Source organism: Microplitis demolitor, chromosome 7 (genome assembly GCF_026212275.2).
Source record: "Microplitis demolitor isolate Queensland-Clemson2020A chromosome 7, iyMicDemo2.1a, whole genome shotgun sequence".
Taxonomy (NCBI): Eukaryota; Metazoa; Arthropoda; class Insecta; order Hymenoptera; family Braconidae; genus Microplitis; species Microplitis demolitor.
The window spans coordinates 1,070,035-1,088,399 of NC_068551.1; the positions used below are offsets into that span (position 1 = coordinate 1,070,035).

General features: G+C 35.1%; 2 protein-coding genes across 2 annotated transcripts; both read right to left on the minus strand.

Annotated features, from left to right (window-relative positions):
• Positions 1–849: 849 nt before the first annotated feature.
• On the minus strand, positions 850–5,394 carry LOC103575502 (serine/arginine repetitive matrix protein 1-like; the record flags this gene model as incomplete). Its single annotated transcript, XM_053740429.1, has 1 exon — positions 850–5,394. A coding segment is annotated over one exon (2,199 nt), but the record flags the coding sequence as incomplete, so codon positions are not given.
• LOC103575489 (cyclin-dependent kinase 5 activator 1) lies at positions 5,300–13,489 on the minus strand. Its single transcript, XM_008555295.1, has 4 exons — positions 12,363–13,489; positions 11,029–11,271; positions 5,547–5,905; positions 5,300–5,386 (listed from the first exon to the last, which is right to left on the minus strand). Exons 1-3 carry the CDS (start codon positions 12,813–12,815, stop codon positions 5,561–5,563), a joined length of 1,041 nt encoding a protein of 346 aa, XP_008553517.1. The 5' UTR covers positions 12,816–13,489; the 3' UTR covers positions 5,300–5,386; positions 5,547–5,560.
• Between the last annotated feature and the right edge of the window lie 4,876 nt (positions 13,490–18,365).

The following is an 18,365-nucleotide window of genomic DNA, read 5'->3' on the forward strand; positions in this document are numbered from 1 at the left end:
AATTATGAAATTATTATTTGAAACTGTGATTTATTTTAGTTTTTTGTCTATTAATTTTAAATTTATTTACTGAACTTTTTTTAATTTTATTTTGAAAAGTCAAATTTTAAATACCAACTTCCAATTAAAATTTTGCTTAAACTATTAAAGTTACCACTAATTTCTATTTGAGAATTTTTTGAATCGAAGCTTCTTTACGCGCCTTCAGGATCGGGATATAACACGTCCTTTGTTTCCTGGTATATATTATATGTAACTTGTAGTTTTATCTTGTTTTGTCTTCTTGACACTGTGTGACCATTTTCACCCAAAGTAGTTCATAACTTTGCCTTTTTTAAAACTAACTACACAACATCAACATTTATTGTTACTTTTTTGGTATTCTTGCAGGAAAAACTCAAATTTCGAACAGAAATTTTTATTTATAAACGAACGAAACCTAAAGTTTCCTGAAAAAATTTTTTAAAATTTAATTATTAATTCTTTAAAGTTTAATTAATAAATTCCCATTCCTTATTATCAACTTATCACCCCCATCGCACGTTCTAGCAGCACTGCTCCCACCCTTAATTTTCCCACTCTTCAATAATCACTACTTCACCTATCAAGAAATTTTTAAACTCTAAGTAAAAAAGTCTGAAAAATTGACCCTGTGAGCGGATCCCAAAATTTCCCGCCGTTTCCGAACTCGATTTTGAAAAATCCTCTCGCAGCCAATAACTTTCTTCTTTTAAATTTCAAATTTTCATAGCGGGAAGTAAAAATTAGGGATAGAAAAATAATTACAAATTTTTTTAGACTTACATTTATTTTATTTAAACAAATCAACATTGACCTCATATTACGGGTTTAATTATTATTATTATTTTATTTTTTTTGTTTATTTAATATTATTATTTTTCACTTTATATTTATTGTTGCACAAATAATCGCTCTATTACAGGGATAAATATTATTCCATTAATACGCTGAATTGTTAAGTTTTCGATCACAAATCATTCGGGGCTCAGGAGTTCGGGCTCGATATGTATATAAATATAAATATACATATACATATACATATATTTATATACATAGACACACACAACTAACAAAAGATATGACAATTACTCGATATGAGTCTTATCCAATAACTAGTAATAGTTTTACAATAAAATAATAAATAAATAATTATCACAAACAAAACAAATCGGATGGACGAATAATTTAAATAAACAAGTTATTGATAAAACAAAAATCTCATCAGTTAATTAATATCCTCATTGAGATAACAGGGTAATGAATCACATTTGTTTACAATGCTTACAATTAGCTGGTTAAATTATAGACGCTAATTTATTTAATGTAATTAAATTAGTTTTTTTTTCTAGTCTAAATAAATTTTGGGACTGATTAATTGATTACAATAATCGGACTAGCATTAATTACTATAGTAAATAATAAATATATCGATACATTTTATATACAGACGTAAATATACCAATCAATTAAATAGCATGCGCACAATTGCTGCCTATTTATGACACTTTCAGTAACTAAGCTTATGATTATCATTATTATTATTAATTTTTTTTTTTCCGAGCATTAATCAATGCTGGTAATTAATTCAACGAATGCTAAACTTTAAAATTTTTTATGTAATTTTTTTTCTCAGTGATTGAAGTAAAAATTGCATCGGAAATTTTTGGCCGTAAAATATGAATTTTTAAATTATTTTCTACGAAAAAAAAAATTGTTTACATTTTTTTAAAAAAAATTTTTGCGACCAAAGAAATTTTTAACAAAAAAAGTAATGAAAGTTTTAAATATTAAAGTGTCTCCTAATATATGAGTATGATTTTTAGACAAGACTTCATTTTAAATTTGAATTAAAAGTACCCTAAGCCCGCGCTTTTACAAAATGCCGTTTATGAAAAAAATCGGATGAAGCGCGAGCAGTTTTTTAACATCTCTGAGTATTTTATATTTTTCTATTTTAGCTTTTACATTTTGAATTATTAAATTAATTAATTAATAAACAAAAAAAAATTTTACCTAACCCTTAATGCTACAGAATCGTTACGATTGTATTTTAAATATTGCACGACCCGGCGCAAGACCATTTGATAATCAACTGACAACAAAATGGCCGCCCTCCAGTACTATATATATATTATTATTAAAATAAAAATATAAGTACCGAGAGAGTCCGGAATTATAATAAAGTACCGGCAAGCGCGGCAAAATATTACGCCCTTGCATGAAAAAATTTTAATAATAACACAGTTTTTTTTTATTTATCATTAACTTCGCTACAAATGCGAACGAATATTCAAACGGCTGACCCGACGAGACATTTCCCGCTTCAACTATTTTTCTTATTAATTATTATTATTATTATTATTATTATTTATTTAATTAATTAATTAATATCCCACTAATCACGGATTTTTAAACCTTATATTTGTCTGAGCGTTAGATTATTATCTATACTTAAGTATATTATATATCAAGTACTATAATATTAAGTATAATGTGTTACTGAACTTCAATGGCTACTTATATGCTACGATTATTTACCATTAAGTTATTAATGAATATCAGTTATTAATTATTATTTATCATTATACCGCTATCACTTTTATTAAAACACCGGTAGTTAATTAACCGATGGACAAAGTCCTCTCGTCGGCAGTCTCAGCAAACAAGCTCATACAAAAAACGTAATGTAGTAATTGTAATATTATTTATTTATTATTTTATTATTTTTTGTCTACGGCCCGATTGTTACTCGTACAAGCCCGCCATGTTGCCCCTGAGCATTAATTTCCTGCGATGAGAATAATATATTACGATATTTAAATGCGATTCCTATCGTACCGGCAGTCAATTACTATTACTAGCAGCGCCATCTTGGCTGGCGTCCATTAACTAGTCCACTTCCATTTTGTTGTCATTAATAATATTATTTTTAAAAATGATGTCACGAGAATTTAAGTCCGTAAGAGCTGGATAAACGCGTAGGCCGCGGCTTGTAGTCAATGTCAAGTTGTTTCAACAAATAGACCGGCCTTTGGTGTTGTAACAAAGATAACGAGGAAATAATTCGCATTGTCCACGGTAAAAAGTCTGAGCATATATCTCAAGCACGTACTCACTGCAGGCAGTAATAAATAAACTCGTAGAAAAAGCCATTTACTTATTTTTCAATCCATTTTAAACAGTCGTCACGTACTGACGTATTTCGGACTCGTCTCCCCAGGGGTAGCGAGAAGCTTCCTCGCTTTTTGCACGGCTTGGCCCACGATGAGCTTCGCGGGAACGTGACCTGGGGACTTCTTCGCTGAGCGAGCGCTTGGTCGGGTCGATTCCCCTGCTGCGAGGCAGCTCCAAAAAGGCATTGGAACGAGTCAAAATGGGTCTTTGGCGCTTGGGATCCTCACTTGCTGCACGTACAATCACTGTGGGTGGTACCAACATACTTTCTTTACGTGACTGAGTGCTTTCTGCACGGCCACGCAGTTTTTTGCGCTTTGATTCCTTGGTGGGTTTCACGGGTTCCTGGTAAACGGGCGACGGAGTGCGAGCTCTGACGGGACTTGGCGGTTCCATGGGCTTCCAGATCGGTGGTTCGAAGTCTTCTGGAGTCATGATTCTCTGCGGTGACTGCTCGGGCGATTCGTCTTTCCAGGCGCCCTGATAAATCGGGAATGGAGATATTTGATTGAGGAATCTCCAGCGCTCGCGTTCCTCGTCGGTTTCTTCATCTTTTAGATCTGGAGCTTTCGGCGGCGGGTGACAGGTGGGTGTGATGTGATACTCGTCATTGGCTTCAGCCTCTTCAGGAACCTCTAGGATGCTCAGCTCTGAAGCTGATCCGTCGTAAGGCGTCCATTTGATCTCGCTGATACGTTTGGGTTCGCGTTTCTTGATTCCTACTGACGGCAACGGCGAGTATCCCTCATAAGGCGCCCACTTGGCATCGGTGATAGTTATTTCAGGTGAAATCAAACGCTTTACAATTCGACTATTGACACGTACAATCGTTCTTGGATCGGGTTCTGGTGATAAGCTTCTTCGTACACTGTATCTCTGCTTTTCCTTCAGGCTCTTACTCTTAGGGTCACCATACTTTATTTCTTTCTTTTCCGGTTGCAGTGAAAAATGCGTCATTCCAGCCCACCTTGAACGTTGAGCTCTCCGCGAATCTTCTGGACTGACAACCGGGTCCTTTGGCTCCCACTTTTTAATAGAACCTACAACAGCTTTCTGCTGAACAAGTCTACCTCGCTCTTTCTTAACTGGTTGACGGGTATCCTCGCTCGCATGCTTCTTCAATTCTGGTCTCTCGACTGCAGCTTCTGATTCGTCAGCCGTCGGCGTCAAGGATTTGGAAAACAAGGTTCTATTTTCTTGGTCCTGGAACCGCTGAGCACGTTTTTCGTTGACCGGCGACGGGGATAGAGTCTTGGGCTTTGGGCAAGTGCACCGAGGCTTGGGATTTGGCAGAACCTCTGGCACCTGAAGAGTTCGTGCCGTTGGCTGAGTGCCATCACGTGCCATTCCCGAAGCATCGCTCGAGTGCTTCCTCAAATCGTGAGGCGGACTCAAGCGATCTGGACGAAGTGACCACTTGTCAGTTTCTGCACTGTGATGTTTCCTCAAGTCACTGCGGTCTGGATGCCTTTTTTCCTCGGGTGTGAGGTCATGGCAACTGCACTTGGTGCGACGATTGAGGTCAACATCAGTGCGCGACGTGCTCAATTCCCATCGGTACTCCGTGTTATCTTCAGGCTGACGTTTAAGATCCCAAAGAGCATCGTCCGGTGACAAATAGTTGCTTCCCCACCTAGAGGATGACGTCTCAACACTGCGGTACTTTCTCAAATCCGGATGAGGTTTCTTGAAGTGCGGCGACACATCCGGTGGAAGCGGCAACGTTTTCTGGTCACAAGTGCACACCAATCCCGTGAAACTGCTTTCGAGTGGTGCCGAGCCAACCGCGTCCAAGTCTTCAATAGTGTACGAAATAGCATCCTCACGTTTTTTACCACAATCCGGACAACGGCCCGATATACCAGCGCTGCTTCTGCGTCGTCTTAATAACGGCTGAGAAGGCGGCTCTAATAATGAATGCTGATGACGTAGGGCTGATGCGCCTGATGTGGACGGGACCGGTGGTGGCGACGATGACGGTGTCACCGACACGTCAGGCCGCGTACGCGACTTTTCCTCGTGCTGCGGGATGTCAGATGGGCTCGAGATCCCATTCGTTTCTGGTGATGCGGTCCAAGAATTCTCTGTAGCTTTGTCAAGCTGCCTTGGTTGGAACTGCGACTCCGGAGACGACGAGACTTCGCTCGAGACCACTCCCAGTAAGACTCCCGCGTTCCCCGATTCCGCAAGCCTGCCAAATAAACAAACAAACACATCTATTTACCAAATGTCCTGTTCAATCTCATCAGCAGTCGCGCCCTGGTAGTAATTATCCGATTATAATTAGTACCAAAGTTCTTATAGCTATCTACGCTTTTCTAAATTGTACAAAACGAGGCGTCGTTACGTACAAGCCGGTTTGATTTTATAGACCCATGTTCAGTGACGGACGCCTCCAGGGGGTGTCATATACCTTGAGCTCGGTGAAAATCTCCGTGAAGAATCCGGGCTCGCTGTTGATGCGCAGCATTTTGGAGCTCAGTCGGTTAACAATCAGCAGACATCTGTCCCAGAATTTGTCTTTGCTGTCTTCCACCAAAAACGGTTTCAACGGGTAGCTTATTTCATTTCCCATGTAGCTGTAGCTCAAATACAGACACGTCAATACCGTGGCTTGTAACTCACGTTCCGAAGCCTCATCCCCGTCCACCAGTTCGCGTACCAGCATGTAGACAAAGACCACATTCGCTGGATTGATGAACGCAACATCCTGAAACAAAGTAAACAACACTTTTATTCCTCAATTCTAAACACCTATCCACCTGCTCACTAATGAGTAATTCCAAACCCCCAGATTCCGTATCGACCCGTACGAAATGCTGAGCCGAATCGATGCCCTATTAAAATAAATCTCCCATCCGAGCCCGTCTGCCCCACTTACATTCTACTAATTAATGAAAATTACCGCAATAACACGCCATCAGAAGACTCATTATAATATCTATTCATTAGCAAACGCGCCCCTTAAACTTTCTATGCTAAATAATTAAAAGCTCTGCTACGTCTGACGTCAGTGGCAGCAAGCTTCTAATTTTAGGCACACCCGCCATTACCATCATCATCATTATCATCATCATCATCATCATAGTTAGCACTATCACAGATGCTAATTATTAACACATTTGTCACTCTCGCTAGCTCTTTAGCTTAATTTACTCTGTTTGCAATGGCCGAGAGCAGATAAGAGCCAACCAGGCATGTCTGCTTAATAAAAATGGCCTGGCTTGATCCTTATAAAAGATAGCCAAGTGCTGGTATATCGTCATTAGTGAATTGGAGTGTACCGCTCGATTTAGACCGTGCATGACGACGAGTAGACCGTGAAGCTGCTCGTGTCGTTGTTGCTTTGCATGCTGAATATTCCTGGGGACAGAGCCGCTGCGAGAGCATTGGCTGCAAGGTAAACACACGCCACTTGCACACATTGTCAACATCATTGTTCTTCTATACATACATATATGTGAGCGTGTGTGCGTGTGTGTTGAGGTAATGGAGGTACATAAAATGATGGCAGCGTTGCGCGACCCGTGCACCCAAGATCGATGCCCTCGATATCGCCTCTGCGCGAAACCTAACCTCGAAACCATTGCCATTATTCTCGCCTTTACTGTGGCCTCTGCATTTATGAGATGCATACCTTACTCGTCATTGAAGAGCATTATTGTTTACCAATAAGGTAACGTGTCGTCTGATAATCGAATTAAATTACAGCTATTAAAAATTATTGTCTGAGAATTTCGATTTCAGGTTATTGGGAAAGTCTTAGATGAAATTTAAATTTTACAAGGGTTTTAATAAAAATATTTTCGAAATTAAAACACTCAGGCTTTTGATAAATTTTCAGTTTAAATTGAGAGCTTTAAATTTTTTATGAAAATTAAATTTTAATTTTAATTTCTAGTGGATTTCAAAGTGAATTTATTTAAAATTTAAATATTCAAGAGATTTTTATGAAAATTCATTGAAATTTAAGCTTGTGAAGGATTTCAAGAATAATTTATTCCATTTTAAGTTTTCAATGTAAATTTAAATTTCGAAAGAATTTTTTCAAAAAAATTTAAAGAATTTATTTGAAATTGAAATATTTGCAGACTGGAAATTCACTCGACAAGAAAATATTCAGTTTCAATGAGAGTTAATTCGAAATCCCGGAATTCAAACCTTTTCACATAAAATTAAATTCGAGTGACCTTCTTTAGAAAATTCAACAAAAGTTTACTTAAATTATTACAATGGCGGCAATCTAGCTAATGCCTGTAATAAAGACAATGTCTTATTATTATTATTTTCTTTTAAAATATCTTCAATAGTAGAGTTTCTACTCGTGACACTAATAAGCTGGCGTTAAATCTGTGTCAGTTTACAAGAAAGCCCGAGGTTTTTCTGTTCTTTCATGATTATCGCCCACGCATTTGAGCGTTAATAAGTAAGTGTGCAATAGCGACGTGTAAAAAAGCACGACTCGCTGGCCACCTCGCCATTCCAACCATCGTCCTCACGCTAATGATGATGATGCGGTTTTTTTTATACTCTTCACGCTATACGGTCGTCGACATGACGTTTTTTTCCCGCGAGGTCTCACTGCTCGTGTCATTCTATCGATTTTATTTTTTTATGTTAATAATAACATCAACTACAACATTAAAAAAAAAAAAAAACTATTAATATTAATAAGAGGGTAAATTTATCGGCTTAAACTCTCAGTAAATACCGACATAGAAAAATCGAGAAAAGTCCAAAGTAAGCGACTCCGCTTACACTAGTCATGAAGTTACAATAATAATTCATATTTACATATATATATGGAAAATGTATAAAACAAAGACTATAGCCACGATCAATATTGGGGTGACTGCCCTCTTTACTGCGGTTTTTAAGTATTTCGCAATAGTTGTTAACTTTGCCCTCTGAAAACCGGGAAAATATTTTTTTTACATCAATTTTTTTTATTTATAGTCTCAAGTAAGTGTAAATAGATGTTTCTAGGCTAGTAAATCAATACAAACACGTGTGTTTTAATGTATACGTATTTGAGACAATAAAAAAAAAAAAAAAACAGGAGAAAATGTCAATCCAGTTGTGGCTAATGAGATTAAATGATTTACTTTTGAAACTAGAGTATTCTGCACGTTTTTTAGTTTAAGCACAAGGTCATTGGCAGGGTCACGTTGAAAAATGATAGAATTGAGGGCTGGAAAAATATTTTTGGGTTGATGATAACTTGGAAATGAGATTTTTTTGTAAGGACGCGCAATCATGGAGAACATGTTGGTTCTGATACACCTGACCTTTTACTCGATGTATATTTATGCATTGGGCACGAGGCCAATGTATATAGTTAACATATATTTGCCAGCGGAACCGCGGGTAGTATAAACATGAACGTTTTACCCCCTTGTGAGCAATTAGACGCGCCGAAATTGCAGGTTTTTTTTTATTCTGCTGGTCTGAGTTGACGAAAGTCGCGATGAGTCATCGGGGCGTTTAATTTCGATTAGAATTTATAATCTGGGCGAGGTGGGACGAGCAGACAGTTTCGGCGCAAAGGGATAAGTTTGATGGTAAATGTGCATGTGGGGAGAATGTGGATAAGTATATGTGCATGTGGGGAGAATGTGGAATATTGAGATGGAAAAATGTAAATTTTTCAGTCAGAGGTCAGGGTTTATGGACAGAAATATCGCAGGGCTCGAAGGCAAAGATTGCCGCTGGCAAAAAAATTTTAAGAAAATGCTTGAATTTGATAAAAATGGAAATTTAGGATAAGTGGGAATTTTTCGAGGAGATATTGTTTGAATTTATGAAAAAGATTAGGGAGAAATGAAAAAAGTTATGGTTTTATTTACGAATGGTTTAAATTTATGGAAAAAGGTTTTTAACTTTAAACTGTGGGAAATATTGAAAATAAGATTTACAATTTATGAAAAATATATAAATTTGTCTTGAGAAATTTTGAAATTTATGAATGTGGTTTAGAATTTCAGTAAATTATTAAATTTATCAACAAAAGTTGAGATTCACACCAAAAATATTTTTTTCCGTGAAAAAGTTTAAATATTTTTGGAATACGTTGAAATAGTAAAAAATTGTGACAAAAACTCGACTTTTAGTGGAAAAAAATTTCGGAAAAAAGGTCCGGGTCTTGTTTTAAGCCATGAAAAAAATTTTACTGAACGAAATTGAGTCAGAAATTATAAATCAATGTTCGAAATTGAATAATAAAACCTTATAAGGTCTTGGTGACGAGACTGTGAGAGCGAAATTTGTAAAACCGGGAAATGGAACCGAAATCCAGGGTTAGAAACTAAATATCCGAGGATGGGAAATAGAAAGTACTAAGGGGACGTAAATTTTTAGCAACGCTGCACACCCTCGCCCTCGTACATGTTTGTATACAATTCCCTTCTGTTCGGTGGTGATCCACCCTCGCCACGTGACCCCATCACTGCATTGCTTCAGAGACACCCTCGATCCAGCCCAAGCTCTAGCTCTAGCTCTATCCCCGACCCCTACCCAACCCCAATCTAACGAAAACCCTCATCTTCCTGACGCTATGTAACGCTCGCAGACGCGCGGGGGTTCTTTTGAGCTTACGCATGAAAAATTCCTCAAGTCTCTCAATCTTTATTTCCACTCTCATTAAAAAAACATTTCGCTCATAATAAAAAAAAAAAACGTTTAATTATTTTTTTACCCGCATATTTATTATTTATACTCTCGTCGCGACTCCGACTGTTAATAAAATAATAAAGACCCAGATATTCAGTTTATCGGAAAATATATATATTATTTTTAGAACCTCAGCGTCATCCCAGGGGTTCAGATTCATTTCTCGTAAGTTTAAATCCCGGGCTTTAGAAAATAAATGAGTACAGACGGAAAATATAAAATTTTCATTTACTAGTAATTAATTTTTCTCTATCTCAAAGCAAGTCGAATTTGAATTTTTATTGAGTTATTAAACACTTTTTTTAAGCTGACATTTAAATGCTAATAAAAAAATTATATTTTCATTGGAGAATATTTTTAAATAATTTCATTAATTTTTCATCCTCGGCTCTATTGATTTTTTTTTTTTTTTTTTTTCGATAAAACTTTTTTGTTAGCAAACTGGATTTTAATTAAATTTATGGGTTATATAATTAATTTATTTAATTTCCTTTTAAATATACGTATAAAAACATAAATTAAATAAAATAATACTGTACGGAAGCCTGGTTGATATTTTATCCGAAGTCATAGATTCTCAAGGGTGTTATTCTATTCCAATGTATTCGTTCATTACTCTGTCGTAATATCACGTTACAGTATATGTACATATAAATATATACATATATACATACAAGAGTGATAATTATTCCCTCTAATTAACTATAAAATTCATAAACTTCGCAAAAATATTCAAATTATCAATTTTTTAATTTTTAAATTTACCGCCAAAAATGTATTCCGGTCGCGACTTTTTGAATTTTTAAAAATAGATACAAGTTACTTAATAATGACAGCTAATTAAAATTACAATTGAATTTATCAGAAATAAAAAATTTACTTACAATAATTCAAAATTTTGTTTAAAATAATTTTCGCGCCCAAAATTCAAAATTCGCGCCAAGTAAAAAAAAATTTAATTGCCGGCTAATAATTATAATTTAGTTTTTTTGGACAAAATACATCAGCAAAATTAATAGAAGTGACGAAAAAAAAATTTATTTTTGTCATTTTTTCAAAATTTGTTCCTTGACTTTCAAAATTTCCGCGGCCAAATTGAAGGCTTTCTATTTAAATAATGATTAAAAATTTGTGTGACCCTCGTATACTAAATAAATAACTGACCTGCCATCCCTGAAGTAGCAAACTCCTGTCTACGGTTCTCAGCCACATGACTGCATCCCCAGCTTGAAAATCTCTGAGTCTTGTGCACTTTCCATGCAAGTAAACTCCAAGGCACCTCAGTAATTCGGATGTCGATGCTTGGATTACTGTTTTCCTTGGCCCTGCCGGCTGTGGCCTTTCTGATATTTTTTCACATTTTAAATTGTGCGTCGTGTGATTGTTGTTTGACGCCGGGGCTTTTGTCTGGGAAAGAAAACAATAAATTATTTATTTACTGAGAAAATAAATAAAATGTAGGGCATTTTATTTTAAATTCCATTGTCGTGAGTACATTTAATGTCCTTGAAGTAAGTGATTTCTATTAATGTATGAGTATATATAGACAGAAGTATAGAAAGACTGTCACAAGTCACAAGTGCTTAGACTTTGTCACGTGTATTCGACATAAAAGACGGAAATGTATATAGATAGTTAACGTCATAAATTATATTAAAGTTGCAAGTTTATTATGATAGTGTAAAAATATTTGTTGTGACTTGTGACTGAATCAATAAATTTCCACGGCAATTTCTGATTGCATCCAGCCGGTAGAGAATAACACGATCCCGAGAAGCTGGAGGAGGCGTGCGCGGATTCGTCCAAACAAACTCGACTATACCATCGATTTGCATATAACTCTATTTAATTGTGTACGACTGGCTTTAGTGAGATGTATAGAGACTTATATCCACAAATTTATATTATTTATCAAGTAATTCATTACTCGATAACTCAATATTTATTTATCGATGCAAAACAGCTGGAATTTTTTATTATTTTCATTTTAAATTAATATCTTGGTAATTATTTAAGATAAATAGACATCATGGATGGTCACTGAAAAGGAAATTTAATTTTCTACAAAAATAGAATGAGTAAAAAATTTCCTGAAATCAATAGTTTTTAAGTTATGGCCATTGAAAGACAGATACTTTTTTTTTTTAATTCTAGTTATAGAGATTTTGGTTTCTAAAGTTTGAGAGGCTGTATCTTTTAAACTATTGATTTTAGAGAAATTTTTAAAGAGACTAAAGTTGTAGGAAATTAAATTTCCCACAATTTTAGTTCAGACAAAAAATGTCGTAGCATCAATAGTTCGTGAGATAAAGCGATTTAAAATTCTGAAAAAATTGCAACAATAAAAAATAATGAAGCCAAAATAGTAACTTTGAAATTATTGATTTTTGATAAAATTGATAAGAGACAAAAGTTACAGGAAATGAAATTTCCTTTGGAAAGAGCACCCACAACGCCAAGTTATCTCAATTAGTTACCGATATCGTGACTGAACCAACCTGCGGCGTCTGGATATTTTTGTTCTTGTCAACAATAGGAATGTTATCAAGCGGCTGCCTGAAAGTAATATTTTTATTTTTGTTGTTATCGAGCTTCTTTTTGTTGTTATTGGTGGTGCTAAACCGCTTCCAGGAGAGCGCGTTGATAAACAGCGAGTGTTTCTTGAGATTTTTCTCCAGCGCATTTTTTTCCGAAATTATTCTCGCGCTGTCATTATTCAAATTAATGTTATTATTTTGCAGCGAGTTGTTATTCGTCTGCGGATTGTTGTTCGTATTAGCAGGCGCTGGTGCGACCGCAGCAACATTTTTATTTTCCCTATTTTTCGCGTTATTGAGCTGCTCGTAATTAAAATTGTTGAGAGTGAAATCATTGGGATGTTGGCTCCCAATTGGCGGATAGACGGACGAGTTCCGTCTCTCCTTGGGGCTGAAGGACAGGACAGTGCCCATGGTGACGATGTTGCTCGTCGGCTCGCTGTTCTGGTGTAGAAGCTGGGGCTGGTGATTTATCTGGACAGAACTGTGGCTTTTAGTCAGCGTCAGTCCTGTTGTCGTCTGGCTGATCACCGTCTGGTGGGTCTCCGTGGGGTTCGGATGCAGATGGACCTGAAGTTGGTGCAGCTGCTGGTGCTGGGGCTGGCTCTGGATCTGGACTTTGGCTTGAGTTTGCTGAGGCGGTGGCGGCGGAGGTGGAGGTCGCGGAGGACTCGGGGTCGTGATTCGCGGGGGTGGCGGAGGTGCTCGAGGTATTGAGACCTCCCTAACGGGTCCCGTCAGCGGGGTCGCATCCCCTGGCTCAATGGCCTCCTCCACGACGGGACCCACAACTTCACTCAAACGACCTCCCAGCCTGATGCCTTCACTTACTTTTTTTTTCACTATTTTATCACTCTAATTATAATTACTACTGTCTATTACCGTAAAGACAAAACTTATTCTATAGTTATTACTTTTTAAAATTATCTAGACTACTGTTTTTGTGTTTTTTCCGTCCGTCGTCTTAACAGCCACTGGCCAATAAGCGACTACACCAATAAAACCAAGTTCGTCGCCACGCACCCTCGAAGGAGAAAACTCCGCGACTAATATGGCGCTCGATCAATACACTAAACTCGGCGCGCGTTCGCGACTACGAAATATTTTTTTTTTTTATTTTCAAGTCCTAAAAAAGTAATGAGCCAACAATAATAATAACAAAGTTTGTAACAATAAAATAATAATTAAAAAATTGAGTGAAAAAATAATCTAGTCCAAAAAATTAATTTTTTCACTCCACAGTTTTTTTTTTTTTTTTTTTTTTTTTTTTTTTTAAATTTCGATAGCACTAATTGGTTCACTAAAAATTGCAATGCAAACTCAATAAGGTTTAAAAAGTAAGAAAATTTAGCGAATAAAATTCGTCGGCTGCGAGCTGACGTGTGATAAAAAATCAGTTGATAAAATAATCTGGCTCACGCTGATGATGGTGGTGCCAGAGCGATGTGAGGTGTCAGCCCTTGGGTACGAGATGTACGTCCACTAAGAGCATCACCCCGTATCATCGGCACCGCCGTCGAAGTCGACGTCTACGTCGTGGGACGCATGTACACGATAACACACCACTAAACGCCCCTCGCGATTTATGCGCGCGCACTCGTTCGATAAAACGCCACCAATGTCGACGTCGGACTCGAGGGTGAGACGGGCTTTTTTAGACGATAATATTTAAATTAACTATTTTTTATATCATCATTAATTTACTGATCATATTTTTCGACACAAATTTGTCATGAATTTTTTTTACGGACATGGAAAAATTTTTTTTTCTGTTTTTTTCTTTTTTTTTATTCGAACTTTGCTTTAGGGTTGAAGGATTAGACGATGTAATTCGAGTGAAGGAATGACGCATTGGGTATCTGTAAATAAATATATATTTACATATATAAATATATAAAAAGAAATTTTAGATGTTATAGAGTTCGTTTGCGGTCACTCGAGGTCATGATACCTGGACTGTGAGGACTGAGTATTATACAGAAGCTGAGGGTCTGCAGCAGAGTATCTGATGTGTGTGGGACGCGGAAAGAGGATGAAACGGGAGGAAGTGGATGTACTAGTGTACATGTCGATGTCCAGGATAAGGAAGTGGGTTTATATAGATAATGGGTATTATACGATGGCTTCGCTCGAGAGTTTGCGGTACTGGTTGTTATAGCGCTTGTAAGCTCCCATTTGGCATTACGATAATCCACTTAAATTTTTTTATCAACTCATTATTTTATTATACAACTTTTACTGTCATCAACTTATTACTTTCAGTATTCATTTACTGGCTTTAATTTTTTTTCGTTGTTCAGGCTGTAACTTTTTAACTGTTGGTTTTAGGACTTTTTTTAATGAGACAAGAATTGTGGGAAATTAAATTTTCTACAAGATTGATTATAATAAAAATTATCGTGGAGTTGATAGTTTGAAAGCTACAGCTGTTTTAAAGCCGAGTATCAAATTAAAAATTTTGAATTTATAGTAAAAGTCAATTCTTAAGAAGGGGACACTTTGAATTTAATTTATGGCTAAACTATCGAAGATATGACAAAAATATATGAATACTTTTTTGTGGGAAATTAAATTTTCTACAATTTTGGTTTCTGTAAAAAGTACTGAAAAATCAATACTTTTCGAGTTACAGCCCTTTAAGCCCTTAATTTTCAAATTAATCCTGAAAATGTAATTCAATTGCTTTAGCGGCTGTAACTTTTGAACAATCGATCTTAGGAAATTTTTTAATCAGTCCAAAGTTGTAGATAATTAAATTTCCTTTCCAACGACTATATATAATGTCTACTTTGCTCATATATTTTGCGAGATATATCTGATTGAAATAAAAAACAATTTTACTACAGTTCTATCTCCATTAATTATAATTATTATCATTATAATTTGTACAAAAGTATTCTTATTCACGAAGTAATTCCTCTTTACTCAGAGATATTTCATAAACTAAAAATTCATTTTTCATAAATTTTATTTTTGACAAAAAATCAATTTCCATTTAAAGATAACCCAGAAATGAATGCAATCAATCAATCAGCTCTCACTCAGTGCATTTATATAATCAAGATCTTATTCCGATTAATTTGCGATAAGAATAAACAGAATCCAAGTTTAGACTCAGATTTAAAATAAATTTACAGGAACTTAAAAGTACAATGCGAAATATTTAATAGCGCGCACGATTGCTCGGTTTCATTGATAAAAAAATAAAAAAAAAAGTTTGCATGTTAACCAGTAGTAAGAACCATTAATCGACCAGACATAAAGACGCGATAAACTGATTGTTGATTGTCCTGACGAGATAGAGGCGCAGATAAACCGGCACTCCCTAAATCGCGTGGACGGAGATCGAGTCCGTCTGTTGTTGGGCGCCCGGTATTTCTAGCAACAGAAAGTGACGTTGGACAAAAGCTAACAACAGGCCACGTAATAATTAGCGCATTTGCTCAGTGTATCTCATCTGTGTGTCGAGTTCACTATATGTATAATGTGTTGGTGGTCGTACACGTGCTGCCAGGTCACGTAATTCAAAACCAACTTGCGAGCTAATTGAAAACTTTTTTAGCCGAAGCTAGTAACTAAATCCGTGCGGTTTTAACTCTACTCAGTTAACTTTTTATTATAAAATATATAACATGTTTTATTCAGTACAAAGATTATAATTTATCAATTTTAATTAAATTTTTTTTTAATCGATAACTAGAGAGCAAAAAAAATTATTTATTTATTCAACTTTTTTCTTATCAAATTAAAAAAAATTTATTCATTTATTTAGTAAAAATTTCTATGTTACGTTTGTTGGCAGCATTAGCCGAAGGCTTAAGCGGCAAACAATTCGATTTGGGCTTCAAAATCAATCACAGGCCACTAAAACTACCTAATAATGATTAAAATAGTTCATTTTGACTGATAATTAGTTAAAAAATGGGATAATCCATACGTTGGTAGCATAAGCCGAAGGCTTGCGCGGCAAACAACTTGCTTCGAGTATAAAATTTGATTTCTATATGATTAAAATTACTTTTATATTGAGTTTTGTATTAAAGAAAAAATTACTGGGTAGAAATATAATGAGTTTCAATAAAGCGGGGGGTAAATACATTTTTTATTAATAAAGTCGATTACAGTTTGCAAGATTGGAAAGACTGATGAAGCATCCATAAAAAGAAAGATATAAATTTATAAATAAAAGAGATCTATAAATAATTTTCCTCTGATATCGCGTTGGCGTTCTCACAACTTGTATCTCGCTCAACAATTTTTTTCTATGCCGTTCATTTGCTCTACAATTTTTTTTCCCATCCCGTATCGATGTGACCCCGATTTGCGATCTACCACATTCAGTTACGTCGTTATCTTGCTGTTGCAGATTTATACAATCCAATGACTCAGTAACAATGCATTTGTTTCTCTATTTATTCACACTGACACTTTTACTTACTCTTCGATAAAAAATAATAATTTTCTCATTTTTTTTATTTATTAATAAATAACTTATAAAAATACATTTTACAGTCTCTAGACATTTGTTGTATGTTAATAGTTCATTTGATACAATAATTATTGCTTGTATCTAGTAAAAATGAGCATAATCTGCATGTTGGCAGCATTAGCCTAAGGCTCGTGCAGCAAACGACTTGATCTGATCATCAAAATCAATTCCAGGTCACGAAAAATATTTATTAGTTACCGTAACAATATTTTTTAATAAATATTTAGTAAAATACAAGACTAGAACTATATTAGCCGCATTAGCCTTAGGCTGATGGAGCAAATGGCTAATTCTAGGCATCAGAATCACTTTTATGTTATAAAAAATGTCTATCGAGTATATAAACACAATTTTTTAATATATATTCAAGTAAAATCAGAGCTCGAATGTTCGTTGGCAGCATTAACCATAGGCTGGCGTAGCAAACGACTTACTCTGGGCACTGAAATCAATTTTATGTCACTTAAAATACTCATTGTGTCCTTTAATGATATTTTTTGATGAATATTTAGTGAAAAACGTGACTAGAACATATGTTGGCAGCATTAGCCTAAGGCTCGCGAAGCAAGTGACTTGTTTTTTGCTTTAAAAAAATTCAGCATCACTAAGCAGACATATTAGCTAATAAAATTGCTTTTTTTAACTGCCCGTAAGCAGAAAAAAATTATTGAATATCAATTTCTTAAGAACGCAGTAAAAGTTGTTCCAGACATTTTAGTTTCTTATAACATCAAATGCAACCATAGCCGTACTTTTAGTCGCTATGTCGTGAGTTAAGTACGAAATCGTCATAGCAACCCCCGTACACGCACTTGGCACTACCTACCCCAATCAAAAAAATATCCCTTCGTGTTTTATTACTTTAGTATAAATGTAAATTAATTCAAGTCATAAATTTTATAAACAAAACTACTCCATAAATAAATAATTAAATTTAGGGAATAAATTTTTAAACTTTCATCAGCTAATAAATATAAAACATATGTTTATCGTGTTTACTTATAAAAGTAGGTGAGGTAAAATGGACACCGTTAAGTTTTTCACCTTGACTTGATCGATTTGTTTTTCGTGATTTTTTTTTATTCAGAATTGACGTCACTGAAGTATAAAAGCTTTAACTTCATTGAAGTTATATATATAGAGTTGAAACAAAGAAACTTTATTTAGTATATTGATGCCCATATTTAATAAATTATAGACGTGACATTGATTTTAAATTAATAAATATTAAATTAATTTTATAAAAATCATAATAAAAAATATTTCATGTCCATTTTACCTCGACAGTTTTATTTATATTTTTCATTATGAAAATCAAATTATAACTGTATATTAAATTAATTTATTCATCGAAGCAGATGATAAGTTTGAAATACAATAAATTACTTTAATATAAATAACCGTAATTTGAATTGTAAAATACTTATTCCGCATTCGGGTTTTAAATAAACGCGGGATAATAAAACAATTTTAGT